Source organism: Phalacrocorax carbo, chromosome 22 (assembly GCF_963921805.1).
Source record: "Phalacrocorax carbo chromosome 22, bPhaCar2.1, whole genome shotgun sequence".
Classification (NCBI taxonomy): Eukaryota; Metazoa; Chordata; class Aves; order Suliformes; family Phalacrocoracidae; genus Phalacrocorax; species Phalacrocorax carbo.
The window spans coordinates 4178429-4205810 of NC_087534.1; the positions used below are offsets into that span (position 1 = coordinate 4178429).

Here is a 27382-nt window from a genome sequence, read left to right on the forward strand (position 1 = left end):
AGGTCTGCCTTTACCGGTAGTGTGAGCTAACGTTTGTGGGGTGGCTGAGCGCAAATACGCATCCCATTTTCCCACCTTTGCACCAGGGGTGGTGGTTTCCAGCAGGGGAGTGAGGCAGGGAGTCGGGAAATATGTCACCATAAACTGTGGCAGCTGAGGCCAATGGCAGCCCCCATCACAGTCCTGCTGACAGTGCTTGCTTGTGCGTGCTTGGAGTCCCACCTGAGTTTCCTTTAATCTCCCTTTGTGTCCATCTTCTTCCCGCCCACCCTTGCCTTATGGCTCCAGGTACCTCTATCTTCTGTTCTGTGAAGATGACGTGCTGTCCCTGGATGACTGGGTGTTCAACACAGAGGCTCACCCCCTGCCAGTCAACCACACGAACTTTAAAGCAAGCGTGCAGTAGCGAGGCCATTGCCCAGCGCCCTGCTTCTGCAGCGTCGGCGGGGTACTGCATTTCCTTTCCATTAAAGGAATTCGTGTTGTTCCTAAAATGGTATTTTGGGGCACTAGTCCAATTCCGGACAGTATTATATTGGGAAGATGAAATCATGACGTAAGCACCTTCTTTTCCTCTGTGAGGAGCTCTATTAGCCTGATAATGAGATGTTTATTCTGGGCCATATTGTACACAGTTCATAGACATTCCTTTATACAGAGAATTTATATGAAATCCACTGACTTTGCTTTATAGTGGCCAAAGGACTGGAAGTTTGCCATAAAATAGACTTCACACATACACCCTCCTTTTGTTTTTCTGTTTCATTTTTGCCTTTTATATACTCTTGGATTTATCACCGTTCTAATTAACAGTTTTCAATATACTGTGCTTTCTAGGTGTAGGGTTTCTGGGCTCTTTAGGAAGGACAGGAGAGGATAAGGAGGAAGGGGAGTTGTCCTTATGTGAGGGGGCAGCTGGAGTGCACGGAGCTCTGCCTGGGGATGGATGAGGAGCTGACTGAGAGCTTATGGGTTAGGATTACAGACAGGACAGGTAAAGGTGACCTTATAGTGGGTGCCTGCCTTAGGCCACCTGACCAGGAAGAACAAGAGGATCGGGTCCTCCACAGATAGCTAGGAGCAGCCTCAAGTTTGAATTTGCAGGCCTTGGTCCTCATGGGGCACTTTAACCACCCTGATACCTGCTGGAGGGACAACGCAGCAGGACCTAAGCAATCCAGGAGGTTCCTTGAGTGGATTGATGATAACTTCTTCCTCCAAGTGACAGAGGACCCAACAAAGAGGGGTGCTCTGCTGGACCTTATACTCACCAACAAGCAGGGGCTCCTTGGGGATGTAAGATCAAAGGCAGCCAAAGGGCTGCAGCAACTGTGAGATGGTGGAATTCAGGATCCTGAGGGCAGAAAGGAGGGTGAAAAACAAGCTCACAACCCTGGCCTTCTGGAGAGCAGACTTCGGCTTCTTCAAAGATCTGCATGGAAGAGTCCTGTGGGATCAGTCCCTGGAGGGAAGAGGGGCCTGAGAAAGCCAGTTAATATTCAAGAATCATGTCCTCCAAGCTCAAGAGAGTTCCATTCCAATGAGCAGGAAGTCAGGCAAAAATGCCAGGAGGCCCATGTGGATGAACAGAGAACTCCTAGTCAAACTCAAACACAAAAAAGAGGAGCATACAGAGGGTTAAAGCCTGGGAGGACTACAGAAACATTGTCTGAGCATCCAGGGCTGTCGCTAGGAATGCTAAAGCCCAGATGGAATTGAATTCAGCCAGGAATGTCAAAGACAACAAGAAGGGCTTTTATAAGAAGATAGGTGACAAAAGGGAGGCTAGGAAAACGTGGTCCTACTGCTCAACGAGACAGGTTACACAGGACATGGAGAAGGTTGAAATACCAAATGCCGCCTCTGTCTCAGTCTTTACTAGCAAGATTGGCCTTGAGGAATCCCAGGTTCCAGAGACCAGGAGGAAAGGCTGGAGCACAGACGATGTACCCTTGGTGGAAGACGATCAGGTCAGGGACTACTTAAGCAAACTGGATGTACCTACGTCCATGGGCCCTGAAGGGACGCACCCACAAGTGCTGAGGGAGCTGGCAGATGTCTGTGCAAGGCCACTCTCAATAATCTTTGATCGATCATGGCAACTCAGAGAAGTGCCCAGACACTGGAGGAAAGCAAATGTCACTCCAATCTTCAAGAAGGAGGACGCAGAAAACCATAGGCTCATAAGCCTCACCTCAAGGGCTGGGAAGGTGATAGAGCAGCTCATCCTGGAAACCATTTCCAGGCACATGAACAACAAAAATTTCTTCAGGAGTAGCCAGCTTGGCCTCACCAAGGGGAAGTCATGCTTGACCAACTTGATAAACTTCTGTGATGGAATGACTGGCCTGGTAGATGAGGGGATAGCAGCAGATATTGTCTATCTGGACTTCAGGAAGGCCTTTGACACTGTATCCCGTAAGATCTTTGTAGACAAGCTGTTGTTGTATGAGGCGGATGAGCAGACGGTGAGGGGGGTTGAAAACTGGCTGAATGGTTGAGCACAGAGGTCCTGTTAGAGGCCAGTAACAAGCGGTGTGCCCCAGGGTCAATACTGGGTCCAGTCCTGTTTAACATCCTCATTAATTATCTGGGTGATGGGGCAGAGCATACCCTCACCAAGTTTGCTGATGGCACAAAACTAGGAGGGGTGGCTGAAACGCCAGAGGGTCGTGCCACCATCCAGAGGGACCTCAACAGGCTAGAGAAGTAGGCTGATAGGAACCTAATGGAGTTCAACAAGCAGAAGTGCAAAGGTCTGCACCTGGGAAGGAACAACCCCATGGACCAGTATGTGCTGGGGCACCCAGCTGGAAAGCAGCTCGGCAGAAAAGGACCTAGGGGTCCCATGGACACCAAAGTGACCATGAGCCAGCAATGGGCCCCTGCTGCAAAGGAGGCAAATGGCATCCTGGGCTGCATTAGACAGAGCATTGCCAGCAGGGCGAGGGAGGTGATCCCTCTCCTCTGCTCAGCACTGGTGAGGCCACACCTGAGTACTGTGTCCAGTTCTGGGCTCCCCAGTACAAGAGAGATGCGGACATACTGGAGAGAGCCCAATGAAGGGCCACAAAGATCATTAAGGGACTGGAACATCTCTCCTGTGAGGAAAGGCTGCAAGAGCTGGGACTGTTTAGCCTAGAGAAGGCTCAGGGGGATCTTATTAATGTATATAAATACTTGAAGGGAGGGTGCAAAGAGGACAGAGCCGGGCTTTTTCCAGTGGTGCCCAGTGACAGTGGGCACAAACTGAAACACAGGAGGGTCCCTCTGAACACGAGGAAACAATTTTTTACTCTGAGGGTGACCTGAGCACTGGCACAGGTTGCCCAGGGAGGCTGTGGCATCTCCATCCTTGGAGATTTTCAAACGCCACTGGGACGCAGTCCTGGGCAGCCGGCTCTGAGAGGCCTTGCTTGAGCAGGGGGTTGGACCAGATGACCTCCAGAGGTCCCTGCCAACGTCAGCCATTCTGTGATTCTGTGATCGTGGTGTCAAAACTGTAACTAAATCAAAGCCTGTCTGCAAAATTCTTGATCCTAATGTATTTTTATATACTTTTTCTGTGCTCTTAAAACACATTTACCGCACATCACTTCTCATTTAACTTTCCTTTATAATTTCTGTGGTTTTCTACTTTTGTTTGGAACTAAATGTTATGAGTCACTTGTAATAATTTCACTGCTGTAATAGTCAAATCTGTGAAACAGAATAAAAGTCTTGTAAAATAAAATGCATGTTTGGGTTGATCCTCTTTAAAGCCATCTGTCAAAGACCTGTTACATCATGCTTGGAATAACTAGGTGACAATACTGGTTGATTTCAAGAATATTTCACAATAGATGTTGATTTCCAGAGTAATCTAGCCAGAGTATGGACAGCAATTCCCATCTGCACCAGCTCCCTTAAATTGCTTGTTCACCACCTGATACGGGTTAGCAGGAGTTCTGCTAAACATCTTATTCTTCTAGTGAAAAATAAATGATCCCCAGCCAGGTTTGCTCTTTGGTGTACATTGTTTCTGGAATGAAGTAACAAGAAAAAGAAAGGAAAAAATTGAAGGCAGATTATTCCATGAATCCGGCCACTGAACTAGCAGTGCAGCCGGTGTGTCCTCTGTGACTCCAAGCAGGATGCCTGTGCAGAGATGTTCACACACCACTCGTGTTCTGACCCTGGCACTCTGAGGACCTGCTTAACAGTTCTTGCCCCAAGGGCCGGGTCTGGCATCCGCAGCCTTTCTCCCAGCAGCCCTTCCTCTGGGCACTACAAAGCCGCGTGGCCCTCGGTGATGGAACATTTGGTTCGTTCTTGTGACGTTCTCTTGATAACTGGCTCGTTCAGCAACTTGGGAAGGTAAAGTTGCTTTGAGCAAGTTGTGAAAACAAAAAATGTGTTTCTAAATTCATGCCTTTGTAATTCCCCAAAAGAAATAAGGTTGTCAGACGGGGACTTAGCATTATCCCAGGGATAAAGATACGGGCTGGTAAGCTTGGCCTAGAGGAGTGGCTGTTGGTAAATAAACATCTTGGGAGTGAGTTGTGTTATCCAGGAGATTTGGATACCAGGAAGCTGGTTTAGCTCAGAGGATTTTTATAACGGATTAAGGGAATTCCATAAATAAAAATGTCCTGCTCTTGGAGTAACTCAGAAGAACACTTTGCCGGGCAGAATTTAAACCCCCAAAATAAATAGCATGGTTCTAGTTTCCTTTAGAAATAGATCCTTGGTGTTACACTAAAACTCTGCTCTTGTTTTCTCTTCCACACACGTGAGCAAGGACAGTATTAGTGAAGTCACATACCATTCTAGAGGAGAGCCGCTGCTTTCCTGCAGCTCCGTGCCTGCATCACTAACAGGGAGGTTTTTTACTTGTCCAGCATGCCTGACGAGGTAAAGCTTATTGCTAAGTTTGTTACCCAAGACACTCGCATGGAGCTCAGCACCAGCCACGACGAAACCTTTTTGTTGCAAAAAGCCATGCTCGAAAATTTCCATTCTCACAGACCCCAGTTCTGCAAACAGTTCTGCAAATACTGCCTGTGCTCACAGATACCCACAGTTAAATCCCTGAGGCCAGTGGATTAATCACAGGCATCAAGTTAAGCATGCACATGTTTAGCAGGAGTAAAGATTTGTTCCAAGGATCAGCTTTGTTCCAAGGCCTGGCTCTGATCCACGGCTGGGATTTTGCTGTCCTACGGCGACGCAGGTAACAGAAATGTTTGCCCCGCTGGTGTCTTGAAAGTCTCTGCTCCTTCCTAGCTCCTCAGAACACCTCGAGCCTTGGCTGGATGCTGTCGCTCGAGCAGAGCCCTTGTCTCTGGCAGCTCTGTGTGCGGAAGCAGGCTCTGGGATTTCACCCCTCCTGTCTCACACCCGCCCTGTATCCTTCCTGCTAGCTGGGGCTGGCGGGACTTCTGGCATTCGTCCAGATGGGAACCCCTTTGTTTTCGTACTTTGAGCAGATAAATAAGTGGGGTGTTACATTTGAACCAGAGGTTTGGTTTTAAATGTTCAGTGGAAAGGAACAGGGAACATGTGTGTCTTTGAGCTGCTTTCCTGCCTTTCGGTCTCAGTCATGTGGGACGCCAGTGGGAGTTCTGTTGTGATTTGTGATGGCTTTTTCCTATTTTTGCGTCACCTTACCAGGAAATGAGACCAGCCTGGGTTATTTCCCAGTTCCTGTTACATTCAGATTCAGGAGCCGTGATTACCATGTTAATTTTCACCACCAGAACATGTGGCCCTACTTTAGCTCAGAAGGAATTTCCTGTGAATGAAGTTCTGATACAAGAAAGTTGCACTAGCGGTAGAGATGAAAACTAATAACTATCGTGTGTAGAACGGCCGGCTGTTGTCCCCTGACCATACAGGAGATAAGACAAAACTATCCAGAAAACAAATGCATCTTTTTGTAACCCACACTTCATTTTTACGGCATTATTAAATTCCCTTGGAAGGCTTTCAGCAGAATTGGTTATTGAATTCAAAAGCCTGGCGGTCGTAGTATTTTTCCACATACATTTTGATCTGATCTATTTATCTGATCGTTTCAGATGTGATGCATCGAGCGCTGGCTCCCAGTGCTAACAGTTCCAAAGTTTCAGCAGTTACTTCTGATCACGTTTGGGTCTTTGGCTTCATTCCCTGTGGAGCCTCACGCAGGTACCGTGCTGTAATTAGGAATCCTTTCAACAAAACTCCCCTGCTTTGTAAATGCATTTGTTCGGTGAGTGTCAGGCCTGTGAGTGACCCGCCAGACTCGACTGCTTCCTACTGAATAGGAAAGGCCGAGGGGAGTTAGGAATGCAAGCCCATGGGAATTCGGTAGGCGTCGGCTCTTGCTCTTCAACTAAACGGTCTCCTTTGAAATGTCTCAATCAAACTTCATTTCATGCCGCGGCCTTTGCTGGCCCTTCTTTTTCTGGGATGAACTGTATGTTTTCCGTGGCCATGCAGCTTTGTCACTGCATCCCCAGAGCAGGATGCGAGCCCCTCTTCTGCAGTAAACACACCTCTGGTTTTCTTGTCCCCTTTGAAAAGCCCCACCTGAAACCAGACTTGGATGCTCCGTGTCCCTTTCTGTTTTCCAGAGGATTTATGGTTTTGGACCTCAGTCTGGTCGGGACTTGCTTCCTCAGGGGCTTTCTGTTTCCAGGTGCTTTCTCCATTTGCATGCACAGCTCAGATTTTAGTGCCGCCTTCTATTACCCCATGATCGCTTTGACTTTAAAACAGGCCAGGGTTTCCAGCTATGGGAACGGGGCCATCAGTTCACATGAGGACAGGGTTCCTCTGCTCTCACAGCATGCCACCCTCAAATGTGGACTTGCTGCGTGTACTTTGACACATGGAAAACACATCCCTCTGCTGCAAAATAGGTCACTCCAAACTTTTCATTCCTTCTACCAATTTCTCACTGTTTTTCTTATTTTCAGCCAGACTCTCTCCCTGCCGGCAAAGGGGAAATCTGGGATAGTTTTTCCTGCTGCATGAGTTTTCTTGGTGGAAATCTTCCTTGTTATTTCACAAGGATTTCCTTTGATACGAGTGTGCCTGGGTAGGCCACACAGCAGATGTCTGGATATTTAAAATTCTTCCTGAGCGCTGTAATCGGTAATCTCAGGAACCAGCAGTGTAGAGCCAGGAGTTGTTGGTTTTGTTCTCCTTTGAGGAGGATTAGTTCCCAGCAGATGCTCTGAATTATTTCACCTTTTGTCTTTCATTCTTTTTCCTATCAAATAATTCATCCGTTTGTCATCTTTATATAGTCGCTAGTGACACTGGAAATGGTTCAGGTGTAAAACGAGCGCCTCTGCTTCTCGTCTAAATGGTATCATTTTGGCTCTGCCAGCCACCCTGTCAGGTCTCTTCTCCGTCTAGGTGTCTGCAGGCTTTGTCATCTCCTATCACCTCTCGCTCTTGCTCGTTTCCCAGGCACCCAAGTACATTTATCCTATTTCAAAGCTATCTTGTCCTGTTATATTTTGTGCTCTAAAGATACTTGCCAGGTTATTTGAGGTAAGCAAAAGCTCTCCACACCTCACTGCCCAACTTAATGAGTCTGGAAAGTTTTAAAGCACATCTGCTTAAAGTACTTGAGTGCTTATCTCATTCACACCTGTCCCTGCTCCCAGACATTATTCCAATGACCTGTTAATTCAGTTCCTCCCATCTCCTCCCCATGGCCCAAGCACCAGCTTGATGACGGGTGGGGAGGCAGAGAGCAAAGAGCAGCGGTGGAGTTTCATGAATATTTTCTTCTATGGTGGAGCTGGCAGAAGTAACCTTCTCCTTCCTCCCTTGGCCATGCAGATGTAACGACGCTGATCTGAGTTACAAATAACCCAGCGTTTATTCTGTTGCTGGGCTCCCCAGTCTGGCCCACTGTGTTGCCCAAGCTTGCACTGTCACTGCAAGAGAAGCGTCGAGGGCTTTGTGGGAATCTATGGCAGAGAGAGGAACAGTGCCCAAGTCCCAGGGAGAAGGCTGTACCTTGCTTTCACCGACTGAGTCCTGCTCCCTCCAACGTTGCTTGCTGTGGTCTGCAAGAAAACGCACAGTGTGATTTTTTTTGTCTGTTTTGTCCCAGGAATTGCTCAAAACTCCACACGCTGCTGGCCTGCTCTGCCCAGGATTACCAGCCTTTTCCTCCTTCCTTGATGCAGCTGCCGCTGCTCTCTTAATGGCTTGGTCATGCTCTCCTCGTCGCCAACCAAAAAGCTCTTTAAACCTAAAACAAAAATGATTAGGCAGGCTTAGGAAACAGCAAAGGCTTCAAAGGATTAAATGCTAACGCTTCCTGCTACCCTTGGAGAGATCAAACATTCTGCGCTGTTAGCCCTGCAGCAGCAGAAAATGGTACTAAATCTTCCCCAGCAATCAGGGCATTTCAGTGGCGGTGCAGGATTGCATGTAAGCGGGGGCAGGAGACTGATTTATGAGCAAAGAGTACAATGACTAAATATATATCTCTTGGCCAAGCCACTGCTAAAGGAGCAATGTGACAACTTTGCAGAAAAACCTGAAGGGCACAAAGAACGCAGGGAGGGTGGGAAAGTTTGGGGCGTCGTAAAGGTCCGCGGTGGTAGAAATGACTCAAAATTTGGGGATGGCGATGTGGTGGCAGGAGGCTCAGCGTCAGCTTGCAGAGGAGTGCTGTCATCTCACGGCTGCAAAGTCATTCCTGTCCCCCGAATTCTCATCCCTGCTTAAAAACCCAGTGAAATCACTGCAAGTGAAACTGCTAATACCTAGTGTTTTTTTTTAAAAAATAGCCATTTTGGTGGTTTTTCTGCGGGACTGTATGAAGGTCTCTACAGGGCCCGGGGCGGGGGAGAGGGGCCTCCGCCCCCGTCCTGCCCCTCTCCCCCGCTCCGGGCCCCGCGGGGAGGACGGAGGCCCCCGCCCGGCCCCGGCCCCGGCCCCGGCCCCTCCTCGCCGGGCTCTGCCCGCCTGACGCCTCCCCCGGCCGGCGCGGCCATGGCGGCGCGGCGGCGGCGCTGAACGACGCGGGTATGGCGGGTCCCGGCGCGGCCCCTCCGCGCCTGGCCCTGGCCCTCGCCGCTTTGGCAGCGGTGGTCGCCGTCAAGTACTACCGGGACGCTGAGGCAGCCCGGCAGCAGGTAAAGGGGAGGTGGCGGGAGGGGGGGGACGGACATGACGGACGGTCCTGAGGCCGCGCTGCCCCTCACGGAGGAGAGGGAGGGAGGGATGAAATGGCGGGCGGACCCGGTCGGGGCGGTGGCGGCCGCGGGACTGAGGGAACCGCGGGCGTTGAGGTGGTCACAGGGGTTGAGGTGGCTGTTGGCAGGCTGAGGTGGCTCCTGCTGGGCTGAGGGGACCAGCACACATTGATGGCTAGTGGGGTTGAGGTGGCCGTGGCCAGGCTAAGGGGAGCAGCAGAGGTTGGTGGCCAGTGGGGTTGAGGTGGCTACTGGGGTTGAGGTGGCCGTGGCCAGGTTGAGGTGACCACCAGGCAGTGGTGGCCGCTGGGGTTGAGGTGGGTACCAGGGCTGAGGTGACTGCTAGGCAGTGGTGGTCACTGGTCTTGAGGGGACCGCCAGGCATTGGTGGCCACAGGGCTTGAGGTGGTCACTGCTGGCTTGAGGGGACTACCACACATAGGTGGCCACTGGGATTGAGATGTCTTGTGGCCAGGCTGAGGTGACTACCAGGCAGCGGTGGCCACCAGGGTTGAGGTGGCCACCAGGTTTAAAGTAGCCACTGGGCTTGAGGGGATCACCAGGCATTGATGGCCACAGGGGCTGAGGTGGCCACTAGGTTTGAGGTAGCTGCCGCCAGGCTGAGGTAACGACCACATATTAGTGGCTACTCAGTTTGAGGTGGCCACCAGGGTTGAGGTGGCTCTCACCAGGCCAAGGGGACCGCAGAGCTGTGGTGGCCACCACTGGGTTGCAGTAGCCACGGGGCGTTGGTGGCTGCAGTCTTGAGGTGGCTGCCAGGGTTGAGGTGGCCACCAGCAGGTTGTTGTGACTGCGAAGCCACGGTAGTCACCAGCTGGGCTGTGGGGACAACCAGGTATCAGCGGCCGTGGAGCCTGAGCCGGCTACTGCCCTGAGCGACGCTGTAGAAGCATTAAAAGAACGGAGGACATGAGCTGAAAGGCAGGAAGGGGGTTTTTAGGTTTTTTGTGTGTTTTATTTTTTCAAATTAGGCTGATTGACATTGGTTTTGATTGTAATCCGTAGCATTCAAATGACTGCTGTGTGCTCTGGAGAAAGCGCACCTTTGTTACAGACCGCACTCCCCTGGCTCTTCGCTTCGGCGTGCATCCTTGAACGCCTGAAAAGGTTCACGGGAAAGAGCAGACTTCTTGTTCTTGATATTTCTGTAGTAAAAACACAAGTGTTTTTAAGGGATGCCTCTTTTCGTTGTCTCTGCTTGCATTGCAAAAAGGGGAATTGGCTCAAACGAGTTAATTAGAAGAATTTTTCTGCCAGGGACAGAAGGGTCAGCATGGTCCTTCAGAGGCTGGCTGAGAGGACCTTGGCCCTGCCTGACAAAAATCCAGGTCTTCTGGAGGATTTTTATTTCCCAGAGGATGGGCGGACGGCTCTGACTGGGCACTGCTGGAGAGGAGAACAAAACGTGAACAGCCCAAGGTTTTTATTTTTCCTTCCTCTTGCTTAAAACATATGTCTTGTCTCTTTCTATGGAAATGTTTATTTAGCTAAACAACCCACAAGCAGGTGGGAGAAGAAAACTCTTTGTGAACACCACAACTCTCCTCCTCTACAAAAAGACTGAAAAAGCTCAGTCTTGCTCCTCTGGCACAAACAGGGGAACTTTTAATTTCTTATAATCCCAGATTAGAAAGAAAAAAAGAAAAAAACCACAAGCTCTGGAGAGCTTTCTTTAATGTGAATGCTATCAGAAAGCAAAAGGCCAAGCCCTGACATCTTTCTCCCCTTTTAAACATCATTTTTGCCATCCCCTTTGAGCGCAGCAGAACTGGTGGGTCTCTGCAGAATTCTTTGTTCCTCGTGGTTGGGGGTCCCCTCTCTGGCCGGTGGGTCCCTGCGGTCCCGGTGCGGAGGGGCTCACGCGAGGCTGTCACCGAGCTGCCGTGCTCTGTGAGTGTAAAATGAATGTTTCCGAAGGGAGCGATCTGTCCTGCGGGGTGGTGCAGAGCTGATGCGCTGTGCCAGTGCTGGCCGGAGCACACCTTCGCTGGGAAGTGGCTGTTTTAGCTAGCTCTGGGGAGGGCAGCGTCGTCTGGAGCAGGCGGGAGCCCGGCACCAATCCTGTTAGCAGGGAAGCTGCATTCAGCCGGCTGCTGGCAGGCCTGTGCGATGCGTGCACACACGTAAGGCGCCTGACCGCAAAGCTACCATACCTCTGGCCAGTTGCGGTTGTAGGGATAATTATCTGATGGTTCTGCACCTGATGGGTTTTCATTGAGCTATGTGAAAGCACAGGCTGAGGGGATGGGAGCGTGCTCGCAATTTAGATTGATTTTTGGATGCTAACGTCCAACACCAGGCACCTGTATTCTCCCCTTCACGTTCTGCTGTCTTAGAGTCAGAGGTGTTCTTCTCTATGTGGGGGGTATAACTGGTTCTTTTCTGCCTTCAGCCCTGTTAAGGAAATGATCATGACTTTCTCCTAATACTAGAGCAGCGGGCAGTCTAACCAACTGAAAACTTTGTTGCTCATTTGCCTCCGTCCCTTGAGGCCCATGCCCGTGAAGTGCAAAAAGAAGAGAGACTCTAAAAGATTCATCAGCGGGAAATTGCTGATGCGCTGTGGAGAGGACTAGGAAATGGACCGTCTCTTCAGAGCTCAGTACACATCCAGAACAGCCTCTTCTGCAGAGGAGGAAGCCATCGTGCGCTCCCTGCACGCTTCCCTGCACCGTGAGCCGGCTCCCAGACAGTGAGCGATCACAGGGGCCCTTACGAGGTTAATGCATTACGTGCCATGCACAAGCAAGATCTAGAGCCCAGCTGGGTACCGAAGCCTGGCCCAAGGCTTCATGACGTGACCCTGGCACCTGGCTGTCAGGGAACACGGCACTTGCTCAGGAAAACATTGTTACCTATTTACAGGGCCAGGGACGGGCATCCCCAGTCATTTGGGGAGCAAAGGCACAGTTGTGGCCGCAGGTACATGGCCAGTCTGGAGTGGGTTGTTCCTGGTGCGTGGATGAATAACCATCTTATGCCTTCATTCCTTTTTTCAGCTGTGTAGTTGCTGCGCGCTCCCCTCCATGTCTTTCCTCAGCCATATCTGCGTCCACATCTCTGGTTTGTATTCCAGGGTCTTTATTTCTGTCTGCCTCAGTCCTGAAACTGCCCTGGAAAGGCTCTAAAGTGCTTTTGTTGCTGCGGTTGACAGGAGCAAAGCCTTCCAGGCTGCATTAGTGCTGCTTCAGGCTGGCAGGCAACAGATGGAAAATAAACTAGTTCAGGAGCTCTGGGGATGGTAATGTTGCTGCAGGCAATAGAGAATAAACACGGTTAAACAGCAGAATACAGAGTATTTATTCTTGCAGCTTTAGGCTTTTACGGGGGTTGCAGGGGGAGCTGCCCCAAATGATGGGTCACAGGGGATGTGCGGCAGGCTGGCTGGCAGCGATGTGGCTTGTCTGACTTGCTGGGTCTCTCTCTTCCTCTCGCACCAACGTGGAGCTCTCTTGTTCTGCCTGCAAGTTGTCCCTTTCCCTTTAGTGCTGAGTGCTGCAGAGTGGAAACAAACCTAGAAGAATCTAGAGCCTTTCTGGGGCTGCTCCAAGGGAGACATTGCATTTCAGTGGTGTTTTCCACTGGGTGTTCCCCATGCGGACTTTGCAGAGGGAAAAACTGAAGCACGGGGTGGCTGGGATCTTGTAGAAATTTCTGGAGAAGACCATGGGCTCCCCAGTGGATGGCCAAAAGGGTAGGCAGTGCTCCTTGCAGAGCAAGGGGCCGAAATGCTCCATCCAGTCCTGAGGATGGAGGCCTGAGGGGAACCTGACTCAAGCAGGGCAGTTGTGCACAGTAACACCGGCATGGATCTCAGCACAGGTTTAAATTGCTTTCTGCAGAGTTCCAAGGGCTCAGTTCTCTTCCTTTGTGGTGTTGTAATGTGGACAGTCATGTATTTGACTGCCTTTGTTTCACTGCGCATCAGTTAATTACAGAAATCACAATCTCCAGGTGCTCTGAATATCTGCATGTTTAGGACTAACTGTCTGGAAAAAGTTGGAATTTTTTTTCTGACAAAAGACTTTGAGGCCGACTCTGACCAAATGATTCAGTCTGAATTACTCAGCCAGATGTAGTTTTAATATGCTCATGCCAACAGTTCCTGGACACCGATCCCTATTGTAAATAGCATAAAATCCTGCCAAGGGGTGTTAATCTTTCAATTTGATGGCTGTGTTTGTGTGCTGGAAAGAATGCAAATTAACTCTGAAGCTGAGAGGGGCCGGAGTAAATTTGTGCAAGAGGTTGGAATGAGGTTTCACTTGCCTCTTCTTCCCGAACTAGGAGCTGGCACTGAAGTCTTTGGGAAATGAGGGGCTGTTTCTCTTTTCTTCTCTGGACACGAACAACGATCTGTACCTCAGTCCAGAAGAGTTCAAGCCAATAGCTGAGAAGCTGACGGGTAGGTATCTGTCTACCTTGCAGAGCTCCCTCTGCACAGACTGAGCAAAAGTCAACGATAGTGCACTGAACAGTTTTTATTCATGCCTTATTTTCTTCTGGGTGCTGTTTTGGGTCTTACTTACATGACAAGAGGCTGCTACGCTTTACATGTTTTTGAACAGGCTTGAGCAGTAGCCATCACTTTCACAAAGTAGAGTTCTTCTAAGACCGAAGATCCCATTGCTGGACTACCAAAGTACATAAGTTACTTTGTCCAAAGCTTAAAGGGGATTTGGGATGGGTGAATGCAACAAATACAGCTCAGCCCAGGCTAGGCCAAACTATTAGTGAGTCACAGCGTTTCATTCATACCTCCTCCAGCTGCAGCGGTCTCTCTCAGGTAGTGGCTGTGAGAGATCATGTTTGGAGACTGTATCAGCATGTGGCAAATGTCTCGTGGTGGTGCCAAGCGGGAAGAAGCGTGGTGATGATAATGTACAAGAGAGCTTACAGTACAGTCGAAATGCAGTCAGTTGTTTGCTTGTGCTGTAATGAATTGGCTGAAGCATGTGTTCTGATCCCTCCTCAGTGGAGTGAGGCTGCTTAGCTGAGCCGTGGGGTTTAGAGAGCCCTCCACCAAAATGAGGGCTGCCCCTTAATTCATGCAGATGAAGCCGGTCTCTGGGGTGGGCCTGAGTTCTGCCGCTGCATACAGTGTAGCAACAGCTGGGAAGCTCCCAGTGCTCCTGGACTTGCCAGGAGAAATCTGTAATCGCTTCACAATTGCTTATAAAGGGAGGGAGGGGAAACAGCTGCTTAAATTCCTGTCCCTTTGTCTAGGGGTTGCTCCCATCTCAGAATTTGAAGAGGAGGAGACGCCTGATCCAAGCGGGGAGACGTTGTCCGTTGTGGCTAAATTCCAGCCTTTGGTCATGGAAACGATGACGAAGAGCAAAGATGGTTTCTTGGGAGTAGGTGTCATGCAGGATGTGTATGGCCTGAAATTCTGGTATAAACACGTCCAGTGAGCTGGTAGCATCACCAGGAATGAGTGCTAGTGCATTAGGAGGGGGAAACAGTCTAGCTCAAGCCCGTGGGATTTGCTTTGACAAGCAAGCTCACCGCTTTCTGCAGCATTTCATTGTTTTCAGTGCGCTCAGCAGCACTGTGCCCCAATTAGTGCGCCCTTCCTGGGAAGCTTGAAGCAGACATTAGAGCTGGTTTTCCTGGTGCGAAGTCCAAACGCAGTGGTGTTAGGTGGTATGTTCCCCTCTCTCCCATTTCCTATTACTCACATAACTGGAAGGGATGGAACTATTTAGTGCCGTTTGGCGTAGATGGAAGAATTTAAGACTTAATATATATTTTCCTTCCCCTTCTCCAAAGCCTGCTTACACCCATCAGCACTACTGCATGTTTGAAGAGTCCGGTCTAGGCTCTGATAGTGTCTTTTGTTCACAGATTTCTCATGTTGCTCTGTCTGGGCTGAGGAATTGGACTGCCCCAGCAGCCCCTCTGAGTGTGATGCTTGCCAGACAGTTTAAAGCCTTTCTTCCTCCAAAGAATAAACTGGATCTTGGGGATCCATGGTGGATAATTCCTAGTGAACTGAACATCTTCACTGGGTATCTTTCCAACAACAGATTTTACCCTCCGCCTCCCAAGGGCAAAGAGGTGAGATGTGAAACTTTATTTCTGTATACCTGAGAGGTAGTTTGTATAAATGCCCTGCCTCATAGCCCACATGAATCGTGGGAGTCCCTAGAGCCGACAAGGCTGTTGCATTATGTCTCCCTGGACTTTCTGAGGGAACAGAAAGGCTGCAGCCTACATTCAGGAGCACCATCTCCTAAGTTGGAGATAAAACTGAGAGTAGGCAAAAGCTCTGGGTGTCTGTCATGGCCAAATGAGGCTGACTTAAGTAACCTTGTCTTACTTCGTTTAAGTGTTTGGGTTTTTAGGCTAGTCTTTGCCGGCCAGGGTGGGGAGAGTGTTATTCAGAAAGCACTTGTATGAAGTGATTGTGCCTTATGGAACAGTTGCCGAGTGCCACCCCAGAGGCGAGCGTTTCATTGACAAGTGAAACGATGTGTATACATGGTTTGTAAAGCCAGGCGTGTCTGTCGCTCTCCCCGGGGTGCCCAGGTAGGTGTTAGTGATCACATAGTTGATAGACCTTCGCAGCCCGGTGTGCTTATTGATTGTGTACCCACTCTTTCAAAGTCTTAAGCAGTATTGATGGAGGCAGCCTCATAGATCAGTTTACCCTACTCAGACATTCAGCCGACTGGGATGATGGAAACATGCAAACAGCTGGAATAGCATAAAAAGTGTGGAAGATGGATATATTTTTAAAAGCAGTCTCTTGCTTTATCTCATTGTTTTGTGATTAGGCAAGTCTCTGAGCTACTTTTTAAGTCATAGCAGATCTCTTGTCCTCCTGATCTGGTGGAGAGTTACTTTGGAGCTGCAGCTCCGAACTGTTGGAACTGTTCTGATTTTTGCTCTCTTACAACTCTTTCTCTAGATCATAATCCACAGGCTTTTGAGCATGTTCCACCCACGCCCCTTCATAAAAACCCGCTTTGCTCCCCAAGGAGCTGTGGCCTGCATCCAAGCTATCAGCACCTTCTACTACACCATAGCGTTCAGGTAAGGCCATGGGTCTGGGGTGTTAGAGGGGGGTTTGGGGGCACTTCTGAATTTGTTCCATATCTCAGAGGAGTAGAGAAGGCTGCTGTGAGCCCATGGCAGAGAGTGCACGTGACAGTGCATATTCTGTCATGTTCCCAAGAAAGACCAGATGTGTCGTTCTGGGAGGGAGGAGAAGCAGTTCCAGGAAGAGGGTGGTTCCCAGTCAGCTCTTGCCATGTGCGATGCTTTGCTGACACCCAGAAAGGGTACCTGTGCTCCCAGTGTCGCTGGGGCCCTGGTGAGGCAGGGGCTGTTGCCCACATCCAGGACAGCAGTCTTCCTCCATCACTTTTGGTTTGGACTATCCCTGGCTGAAAGGGGAGAGTCTGATTAGCAAGGAATTTGTTAGATTTTGTTCGATCAGGGAGTGGAGTGCCTTTCCAAGGGGGAGAGTCTGGGGAATTGTTCTCTTGTTTTACTGGGAGTGTTACACACAGCTTTGATTTGCCTGACCAAGCTGGAAGGGCGGCTGGAGGGGTCTTAGTCTGTTCCTGCATTTCAAGGAATTCATCCTTGATCCATTATAATTCATCCTTCCTGGGTGGACACTTTACCCTCTTCATTGTGTGACATGAAAAGCTTTTTGAGCCGAACCTCTGCCCCAATTTAGCTTCATAATTTCTGGCGCCTGGAGATCACTTCTCCCTGCTGTCATCTGCAGTGTTTGGTCCATTCTCTCCTCTCGGCACTGCAGCTGATGGCTCCTTTCTCGTTTCAGGATTCACGCTGAGTTCCAGCTGAATGAGCCACCAGACTTCCCCTTCTGGTTTTCCCCAGGCCAGTTCACAGGTCACATCATTCTCTCCAAGGATTCTTCCCACGTCCGAGAGTTTAAGCTCTTTGTCCCTAACAACAGGTACAGCCATTTCTCGCTCTTCCTGGGTGCTGAACAGACTTGAGGATTGTTATAAATGAGGCCCAGTGGAAGCCAGGGGCTCTGGGATCCTGTCCTGTGCAGGAGTGGGGGCCGTGCATGGGGGTAGGCTGGCAGGCTCTTCTTTTATGAAGATATGAGTGTGGTGACAGCTCTGGCCTGTGCGGTACGTGGGCATCCTGGCCCAGGCAGGGAAGGCAGATCTGCAGTCTGAGCTTTGGGCAGGCTGCTTCTGCTGATTGCTTATCTGTGTTCATCACACATCCTTCCCTGCCAGTGGTCATCACAGTCACCATGTCCTCAATTCTCTAGATACAGTTGCTCCCTAAACTGGTTCTGATGCAATTTTTCAGGAATAGGTCTGTTTATCAACAGGTCTGGGGGGCATCTGGCTTGGAAGGGGCAGAGAAGGACAAGGGTGGAGGAGGGACGGGGGAGAGGCAGGGCAGAGGTTGCTGGGGATGGATGTCCTTGGCATGTGCGTCAACAGAGTGTCCAAGGCTGAGCTGTCCTGGGCCAAACCACTTTGGGAAGACACACAGGAATGGGGAATTTAAGTTGTCCTGATACTGCTCTAGAGACAGGCATCAGCTTCTTCGTTAGTAGCACTGCTGCAAGCACTGTTCCACTCAACCTGTCCCAGCAGTGCCTGGCTGTGGCAGGGACTCGTGCAGATGTCAGATACCTGGTGCAAGCTGCAGAAGGCTCCTCGGGTGTCCGTGATGGATGAGCTCATGTTTTTCAGCCAAGTGCCTGGAAAATCTGAGTGAATTGAGCTCTGCAGTTGCCTGTAAAACTGGGAAATGCATCTCTACCAGTTGCTGAGGATCCCTGACCCATTTCAGGGGCTGATTCACTCACCAATGGCTGTCCCTTGGTACTCAGAAGATGGGGAGAGATGGGCAGGGTGTGGAGAGGCAGCCCCTGGCACTGCCAGTGCCTGGCTCAAGCACTGAAGTTCAACAAAGCCTGATGCTCTTGCTTCACCATATTTTTTGCTTGGTGTTTCACAGGTTAAGGTTTTGTGTGCATAGCTTCACACTAGCTCATTCCTGTTCTCTGGCAAGCAGCTGGAAGCGTTTCAGGGGAAAGAAGCTTCAAATCTCTTTGCCCATGACAGCTGGAGTGAAAATTCTATTATAACATTACCGTGGCGACTCAGTCCCTATGGCTCTGTCAGCACATTTGTTACAGCAAGCAGATGCGTACGGCTCTGCCAGTGACTCCTTACAAAAGCCTTTTGCTTCCAAAAAAACACTTTTAAAGTTCAGCAGGAGCAGAATATGCAGGTTAAGTCCTGGGAAGGAAGGGGGAGCAAAGACACCTCTGTCTTCCTCACTTTGACAGTACTCAAAGCGCATTTGCGCAGAGCCTTGGGTGGGTGCCTGGGCCCTGATCCAGCAGGGATCTAGTGTTGCTGGTCTCGTGCAGGGAACACGGTGACCTCCAAGGAGCCAGAGGTTCTGGGCTTCAGTGCTGACCCTGCAAGAGGAGCACGGGAAGTTCTCATTTGTCTGGGGTTTCCCGTACACAGCTCTAGCCTTGGATTACTCTGAACGTATCGGGTTCACCTTGCAGGTCTCTGAACGTTGATATGGAGTGGCTGTATGGGGCGAGTGAAAGCAGCAACATGGAAGTGGATATCGGTTACCTGCCTCAGGTCTGTAGTCGCTCTCGGTCCTCCATGTGCGTGCAGCATCTCAGCAGGGATTTATGCTGCCATGCCCCTGAGCTGTATAACCTCAGTTACCCCTGTTCTTTAGTGCTTTCTCTTGAATGTTTCAACATAACAGTATAATCTCTGTTGATCTGTGTATGTCCTCTGCAGCTGTGTGGCTCCCTATTGCCAGTTCTTGTGATATTTTATCTTTTCCCTTTGTGGGGGGTTGAATCCTAAGCTCCTGGAGTCGTGTGACGTTTTCCATTTTTAAAAAATTGTCTGACAGGTGGGAGAAAACATTAGGAGCTGAGCCCAGAGGGGGTGTATGAACATCGGGGTGGCTGAATTTAGAAACTGCGTGAGGTTATTCCTCTATTTTGTGGTAATCCCAGCTCTTGGGACAGGAAACTTAAGTCGAGATTTTGAATGCCTGAATGTAGCAGTCCCATCTTTTCCTAAGCTAGATCCATATTTCTTTTTACTTGCCAAAAGTCGGGAAAAGAGACTTACAAAATCATTTTAGATGTACCAGAACAGTGAACTACAGGGCAGCTCCTGAACAGCTTTCCCTGTTGCACCCTCTTGTGGCTAGCCACGGGCTGTGTAAGGGCTGTGCTGGCGGTACGAGCAAGAGCTTCACACTAACCCTGCAGGTCCCAGCGATCTTAAGGATCTGGTGTTCCACAGTCAAAAACCTCCACTGGGAAGGTGGCAACGTGGAGTGAACAGGTCTCATGCATTTCCAATCCAGCAAGCACAGTCAGACGATAACTGAAGGCAATGAAGTTGCTTTTCTGCTATTCCCCAATAAAACACACCTGCAACCAGTAAAGTGCAGCCCCAGGAGACATTAGATCAAGCTGTATCTTCATTAGAAGCTGCAGAGTCTTATTTTGCATCTTAGTCCTGTGCTGGAGTACAGAAAGACCAGGAGAGGGATGTCTGCAATGTCCAACTCAGCCTGTTCTCCTGCAGATGGAGCTGGAATCAACAGGGCCTTCAATCCCTTCTGTGATCCATGACGAGAACGGAAATGTGATTGACAGCAGGGATCCCTCAGGGGAGCCCATTCAGTTTGTGTTTGAAGAGATAACCTGGCAGCAGAAAATCCCCTGGGAAGAGGCAGCCCAGAAGCTGGAAGTGGCCATGTATCCATTTAAGAAGGTGAGGAAGGGGCTGGGCTCTTCCTTGGCACATTTATTTGGGGCAGGTCATCTTCAGTGACATGTCCAGTCACCTCAGGGACCAGCAGAAACCAGAGGCCACAACCTGATGAGCACTCAGAGCAGTGTGAGGGTCTCCCAGCTCAGCGTGTGCCTCCCAGGCACTGCACGTGTGCCTTGATGGACTTCCAGTCCCCAGATGAGGGAGTACAGCATCTCTGAGAGGCCATTTGGGGTCGCCCAGCAGCGCAGGCAGGAGCAAAGCCTAGATGTCATGTGTCCCAGGCTTGTATTGTAAACGTAGTCTCATCCTTCCGTCCTCTTATCAGTAGCTGCCGACGCGATTTCTGAGTGAAGCAGGTAATCGCGCTGCTTACAAATGGTTTTCCTCTGGCGCTACTTTTGCAACATTCAGCTACCTTTGGACCAAGCTTTCCTTATCAGCAGAAAACACACAATCCGCCTGTGCCTCTGCGTCCCACAGTGAGACGCAAATTTATAGCGCTGGGTGACCCAAACTATTTAACATGCCGGTAGCCTGTGGAGCAGATGGCTACTGCCTGTCACTGCTTCCTTGGCTGAACGGACACATTTCAGTGACTGCCTCCTTGTGCCTGAGCTTACAAATGTCCCTTTGAGCTGCCAAGACGTTAATAAAGTGCCCTTCATTTGAGTGATTGGAACAATCTCTGTGCAGGGTCCCTCGCAGCCAGCTTTTAGGTCGTTTCAAGTGAGGTTTTGTAATAAATATCTCGAGGCCAGATTTCCCAGGCTGCTGAGGTGTTTGCAGACAGCCTGCCCGCAGTTGTGCATACGCGCTCTGCAGCGTGCGAAGATGGGGCTCTGCAGGTGCTGGTAACAGCCCACATGCTGGGAGGGACTCGCTGCAATCTCACCGTGAGATGCTGTTGTTCCTGAGGAGGGCATCACAGTTGTAATTTGCTTTAATCTGCAGGATCTAGTGCAGGTTAAATTCTCTGTATGTCACCTGTGGGATGTGCCAGGTCTGTTTCCTTCAGACCCTGCTCATATTTGAGATGGGCTGTTCTGTGTCTGTTTCTCAAGCTGTCTTTCTGCCTCCAGGTCTCCTATCTTCCCTTCACAGAAGCTTTCGAGAGAGCAAAAGCAGAAAAGAAGCTGGTGCACTCGATCCTGCTGTGGGGTGCCCTGGACGACCAGTCCTGCTGAGGTGAGGACATTCCCATTGTGGCTGGAGGAATGATGGGCCTTGTTCAGGCTCTGAGAAGAGCTGGGGGTCAGGGAGCAGGTCGGGAGCCAGCGGTAAACACTGTGTTACTCGTTTTGGTGCTGAAGATGCTGAATAGAAAAGGGCTGGAAGTGGGGAACTACTGATCACAGCTTCGGTCCCCAGTGGCAGGATGATCTATGTGAGACAAGCCCTAGACCAACTCGCTAATTCGAGTGCCTTTGTCGAGGTAGTGGCATGGGTCTGGCCTTTCTCTCTTCCCTTCCCCTCTCTCTGGCTGGATAGAGGCTGCACCTGCAGGGTGGAAGGGCCACTGCTCTCTGCTTTGTCCCTGACACCTGCACAGGAGGAGCCAGAGCCAGATGTGGGTTTTGGGTTGTCCTGATGTGTAGCTGTTTCCTCCCCCACCCATAAGAACCTGCATGCTACATCAAGCAGGAGTGATGGGTGGGAGAGGGGTGTATATCTTTAGTCCTGTCCGCCCTTAAAAACTCCCCAGCATGTATGGGCTCCGCTCAGCATGAACAGCAAGAGGCACTCACGGTGGATCTGCAGGGCCTGATCCTTTCCTAAATGCACACGCCAGTCAACCTCCATGGCAAGCTTGTCCTGGTCATTCTGTGGCCTTGCAAGTGGCTGGGGTCTGCTCTGGTGAGCCTTGTCTGCCAGCAGCACGCACGTGAAGCAGTAAGCTGTGGAAAACTGTCAAGAAAGGAGAAAAAAGACAATGGGCTGGGCCAGGGGAAGAGCCCAAGCCAGCTGCCGCAGCAGCCAGAGCGGTGGCATCACAGTGGCATCAAACAGGGAACAGTCAGCTCAGGAAATGCAGCAAATCACTGTCTGCCTCTCTTCCTCTGCCAGGTTCGGGGCGAACTCTCCGGGAGACTGTCCTGGAAAGTTCGCCCATCCTCGCCCTGCTCAACGAGAGCTTCATTAGCAGCTGGTCCCTGGTGAAGGAGCTCGAAGAGCTGCAGGTGAGCGTCGCAGCCACATCTGCCTTCTTTGCGGTCGGCGCTGGTGAACGCGGATGGTGCTTGGCACGGGGGTGCCAGCGGGAGTGGGGAGCCCACACCTGTGCCCGTGGGGGATTTCAGTTCCAAGCCCTCTATGTCCTGCAACTGCAGGGGCCAAGCAAACGCCGGGTGGGAGCAGGCTAAGAAAATGGTACAGTGACCCCCTTCGCTCTGACATGATGCCATTTTTAAAAGCTAAACTAGACGTTTCACTGCAAGATAGCCCTGCTCAACTTCTCTGTAACCCAGAGAACGTCTGTGTTGGGTTTGAATGTTAGCTTCTTGTGACCAGATATGAACTTGAGCAGCAGGTGTTAAATTAGCTTATAACCCCTTTGCATTTAAGAGAAAGTTGGGAAACATTTAAGTAGAGGGAGTAAATGTACAGGGTCACACTGCTGAAATATTTACTTATTCTTTTATCTGGCAAAACTCTCAATTAAGTTAGCAAGATTTGTTTCGGGATTATTAAATAATTGCTTCTAACACAAATTCAGAGCAACCAAATACTGTCTGAACCCTGAGTCTCCTGACTGCACCTTTCCATGCTTATGAGCCTGTCTCTGGGCCTGCGCTGTGGGGTCCGTCACAGAGCTCTGGGAGAAGCTGGGATCAGCCTGTCGGTGTGCCTGGGAACTGCTGGTGATGGGGTGATTTTATTGTTTGGGTGGAAAATCTACAGCTGAAATGTGAGGGGGAGACTGACCGAAAGGGAATAGTAAAGCAGATTGTGAGAATGGAGCCAGTTACCACCATGTTGCAAAGCAGCTCCTCAGTCCCTCCCTTCCTCACGTGTTCAGTGTACACCTCCTGTGCCGTTCGGCTAGTTCTGGTGTGTGCAAACATGTTTCTTTGGGGTCTTCTTACAGGCCAACAGAGAGAATGAGTTCTACAGCAAGCTGGCTGACCTGCACCTGGAGAAATACAACTTCCCTGTGGAGATGATCATCTGCCTCCCCAACGGCACGGTGGTACGTTCGTTACCCCTTCAGCTGGGCTTGGCTCTTCCCATTGGAACATGCCCTCTTCAGGGTCTGCAGACCCTGGAGCGAGCGTCCGCTCCCCAGCCATTCCCTGGCTCCTCGAGCCTTTGTGGGGCCGTAGTCCCTCACGGTGCTGTGCTCTCAGGGATGCTGCGGCCATCAGACAGCAGCTCTACCGAGAAATCGGAAACAAATGTCACTTTATTCAGAGACAGAACAAGAGCAGCTCTGCGCGGGGCAGGGAACAACCAGACTTGAACCAGATGTCCGCCTGTGATTCCTCAGTGTCCCTGCTTGGAGTCAGTGAGCTTTGGGAAGCCATCGTAGCTTGTTTCCTGCACCCATTGTCCCTTATGGTCATGCTTTGGAGAAAACCTCTCCTTCTCAGCGCTTTCTAGCACATTTCTATTTCTGTTGATTCCCCAAGTTTGTCACGGCAGATCAGCCATTAGCAAGTCCACATGCTTCAGCTCTGCTCTGCTCCCCAGCAGCCCCCCCGCCTTGGATCTGAAGGACGGCAACGGTTCCTGACGCTTGGCAGCACGTGCTTTGCTGCGTGTCAGCAGCCGGGCTCTCTGCAGTGGAGGATCCTGCCAGGGCTAATCCGATTGTGCCCCACGCTTGCCAGACATCAGCAAGTAACGCGCACAGTCACTCCTTGCTGCCTCTGTAGTGTCTCCCCTCGAGGTGAGGCTGTGGGCTGGCGCGTGGCCTCAGCTCAGCCTGCGGAGGTTGCTGTGTTCAGGGCCGCTCGTCCCCCTTTCCCACCTCCACAGGGGAGCGGAAAGCACAGAGGTGTTTGAAGCTCAGGCGCTGGTTTTGCAGCTATGCTGGGCTGAGAGCGTGCGCCCCAGCAGTCAGCGTGGTTGGGCTGCCCGCGCCCCGGCCCTTGCTCAGAGCCAGCTTTTACCCCTGTGTGATTCTCCCCAAATCACCTTCATCTTCTTAACCTAAGTGAGGGGTCAGCACTCTTGGGGGAAGAAACAAACAGTTGTCTTTCACACCTCTTCCCCTGACTGTAAAATGCAAACCTGAATCTCCGATGCTGAATTAACATTTGCAAAGTATTCGAGATTCTTTAAGAGTTGTTACGGTCTTGTCACCTGTGTCCTGGCTAGAGGCCGAGGCAGTGGCTGGGGAATTGTTCTGGCCTTTAAAGTCTCCTCTCCTTGTCTGTTTTCTTTCCCAGGTTCACCATATCAATGCCAACTACTTCCTGGACATTACTTCTATGAAGCCTGAAGATGTTGAAAGTAGCATGTTTAGTTTCTCAACCAATTTTGAAGACCCTTCTACTGCAACTTACCTCCAGTTCTTGAAGGAAGGACTGCAAAGAGCAAAACCATACATGCAGACCTAAAGACAAAGGCACCTCTGAATGCCCCACAGAGATGGCCAAAGACTTGAGAGATCTATTTTGATTACAGCAATTCTTCCTCATCTTCACGGCAGGTGCTAAGACGCAGACAGCCCCTGGAGCGGGGCTTTGCTCTGGATGTTGGCTTCAGCCCGAGTTTCAAGTGATACCAGTTTACATAACCTGCCCTTTTGAGTTCAGGCAAATTTTTACAGGAGTGAAAATACTTGAATCTATAAACACTCTCGGTGCGTACACCTTGGTTTGCCGCTCGCCCTCGTGTTTTTGCAGCACCTGCTCAGACTCTGTGCTGAAACTCTTGTAACAGCTGTGCCAAGCGTCACCCGGAAACCCCCGACCTCCAGGACCAGACTGTGTGTTGAATCACGGGGAACAGCGTTGCCGTTAACGACCGATCACTGGTGGCGAGCGCTTGTGCCCTGCGGGCGAAGGCGCAGGATCCAGCGCAGGGTGGAACCTCCCTCCTGGTAGCCGGCGTCCTCCACACCTCCTCGCCGGCGGCAGCCCCGAGCTGTAAGCTGCCCTGTGGCTTGGATGCCAGCTCTTCACGATGGCATTTACTGACAGCAGTGGCGTAACGGGACTGTGGCTGGTGATGCGTAGGCATGAACGTAGGGGGTTGGAACTGGAGGCTTGAGCTCTGGAGCAGCCTCCTCCCAGCACCCTGTGTGACACAGTGGGGGAGCCGTCTCACTTACTCAGGTTCTTTGCATCTGAGGGAGGTGCTGAGGTTGAGACAGTGAAATTAGGAATGGAGACGAGGGCATTAGAGATCTGGTGCAGCTCGGAGACATCAGGTGTGGATTAACTTGGGGGGATTAGAGGCCAGAGCCCCCATTAGTCCCACCAGTGCAGTATGGGTGCTCCAGGCTACGGAGCAGTGCCCCCACCCCATTCAGCCCAGGGCTGCTCCCACCCCACCACCTTTGAGAGCTCTTGTTCTCCCACTGTCTCCTCCATCCTTGTTTGCTTTGAGCTTCCAAGTCACGCTGAATGATGAACCACGACAAAGTCCCCTTTGGGAACGGGAGGTTCAGCGTTGCCCTGAGAGCATGAACTCATTGAGAACTGAGCAGTTTTAAAAGCCAGACAGAAGTGTTCAGATTTTTCCAGAAAAATTACTCAGACAGAAAGCCGTTGTCCCTCATAGGGAACCACCCTGAGCGCTTGCTCCTACTCTGTACCAATGCCTGGCTACAGAGTGAGTGCGGTTTGGAGAAGGAAAGGTCAAATGAAACAGGGTTTAAAGCACGTTCCTTTAGATAAGTGAGGAGACAAAGCATCTTCAATAGACGGCTGCAAACAGCCATGGCTGTTGATGCTTTTTCTGCTCTCTGAAGCACAATTTTGTGGGACCAAATCAAACAGGGAGAAAAGCTGTATTTTTTGGAAAGGATATTTTCATTCCTGGGCTCCAGGCCCTGGGAAGAACCCGAGAGTCGTGCTTACCCTGTCCCCACCCTGCCCCAGCCCTCCTGCCTTTGTCCGTGGCTGGAGATGGAGCTTAGGTGGACCCCTGGGCTGAACCAGTGTAGCTTCACTAATTGCTCTAGTGAGATTAATTACCCCTGGGATGTTTCTCGGTATCGGCTCTATACCTATGCATTAACTGTGCACTTTTCTCACACTCCAAGGGGCCTGTGGTAAGGACAGGCTTGGATCTGGCAGCGCTTTCAGCTGCAGAAAGTGCCGAGGCCTCCAGGCACTTGGAGACCGAGCTCCTGTCACAGTTGGTCTTATTCCTCCGGGGGCTTTGGCCCGAGCGGGGCGCGGCAGTGAGACCGAGTGCCTGCTTCCCCGGCTCCTCGGGAGGCACAGCGGTAGCGCCCATCTGCCCTTCTGGCTTTTACAAAGCCTCTTCACATGAGGTATTTTTGTTGCACCTTTCCTGAGCCCCTTGGGCTTCGGACTTCCAAGTGGTGTCCGTCAGGTGTGCTCGGGTGGAGAGTTCATTCCATTTCTCTTCCTCCCCACCAGTTTTGCAGCAGAAGGGGACGGAGAGGGCAGCGGCTCAGCAGGCAGGGCTTGCTTTTGTCTTTCAAGGCTTGTTAGAGCAGGCACAGCAGCGGTTCTGCAGGGCCAGGGGGGAGCCCCTCTCCCTTGTGCTGTGCTGAGCGTGGGAGTTGCAAGGGGCAGCACCGCTCGTTTGATCCTGCAGATGCAGAACTCCCTGGCAGAGACGGCACCTGCAATAGTCCCACGCACACAAGCCAGGCCCGTGCCTGAACCCGTGGCCAGCCCGGGCTTGCACCGAGCCTCCCGGATCCCTGCCAGTACCTCGGTTTTTCTGTGGTGAACACCTGGGCTCTGGCAGTGCTGCCTCGAGCCGCCCCTGAGCCCTCCTGGGCTGTTTGAGCCGGGGGTGAAGGGGGTTGCTGGGGGCAGAAGGAGCCCCGGCAGCCACCCCCGGGCTGGGGGGACCCGGGGGGAACTCGGCAGCGTCCCCCCGTTAACCCACTAACTGCAAACCTGCCAAGTCCCTCCGTCGCCGCCCGTTCGGCGGGCTGGGGACGCAACCCGTTCCCTGAGGCTTTTATTAGTAGGTGCCACGCTTTTTGTCTCCTTTTTGTAAACTTACTAAGTTTTTTCCCGATACGTTTGCGATACGCGGGTGGGAGGGGGCGCTGCTCCTCCCCACCTCCTCTGCTTTGTGACGCCCTGGCCCGAAACCGGCGGCGGGTCGGAGCCGATGTGTGTCAGCGGGGGTCGGGGGGCGCAGCCCCGCGCGGTTCGGGGCCGCTTGTCGCGACGGGACCCCTTTGGGCCCGGCTGTAGCTGCACTCGTTAAACCCATCCCACCACGCCCGGCCTCCTG

General features: G+C 51.2%; 2 protein-coding genes across 3 annotated transcripts in view; both read left to right on the forward strand.

Moving 5' to 3' along the window:
- MAN1C1 (mannosidase alpha class 1C member 1) overlaps nt 1-3733 on the forward strand; it is a 69660-nt gene extending 65927 nt beyond the window's left edge. Inside the window, exon 13 of the mRNA XM_064471436.1 lies at nt 289-3733. Within this exon, the coding sequence (XP_064327506.1) occupies nt 289-406 (118 nt within the window). The 3' untranslated portion in view covers nt 407-3733. The remainder of the gene's footprint in view (nt 1-288) is intronic.
- A 5211-nt stretch (nt 3734-8944) lies between these two features.
- On the forward strand, nt 8945-27370 carry SELENON (selenoprotein N). Of its 2 annotated transcripts, XM_064471355.1 has the most exons (13): nt 10468-10628; nt 12209-12272; nt 13497-13614; nt 14436-14566; nt 15057-15269; nt 16123-16247; nt 17008-17145; nt 18742-18823; nt 19799-19987; nt 21070-21175; nt 22055-22167; nt 23076-23177; nt 24379-27370. In XM_064471355.1, exons 1-13 carry the CDS (start codon nt 10483-10485, stop codon nt 24547-24549), a joined length of 1698 nt encoding a protein of 565 aa, XP_064327425.1. In that variant the 5' UTR covers nt 10468-10482; the 3' UTR covers nt 24550-27370. The 2 variants fall into 2 exon arrangements, with proteins under 2 accessions (XP_064327426.1, XP_064327425.1); XM_064471356.1 differs by lacking the exons at nt 10468-10628; nt 12209-12272 and adding an exon at nt 8945-9128.
- The last annotated feature ends 12 nt before the right edge of the window (nt 27371-27382 follow it).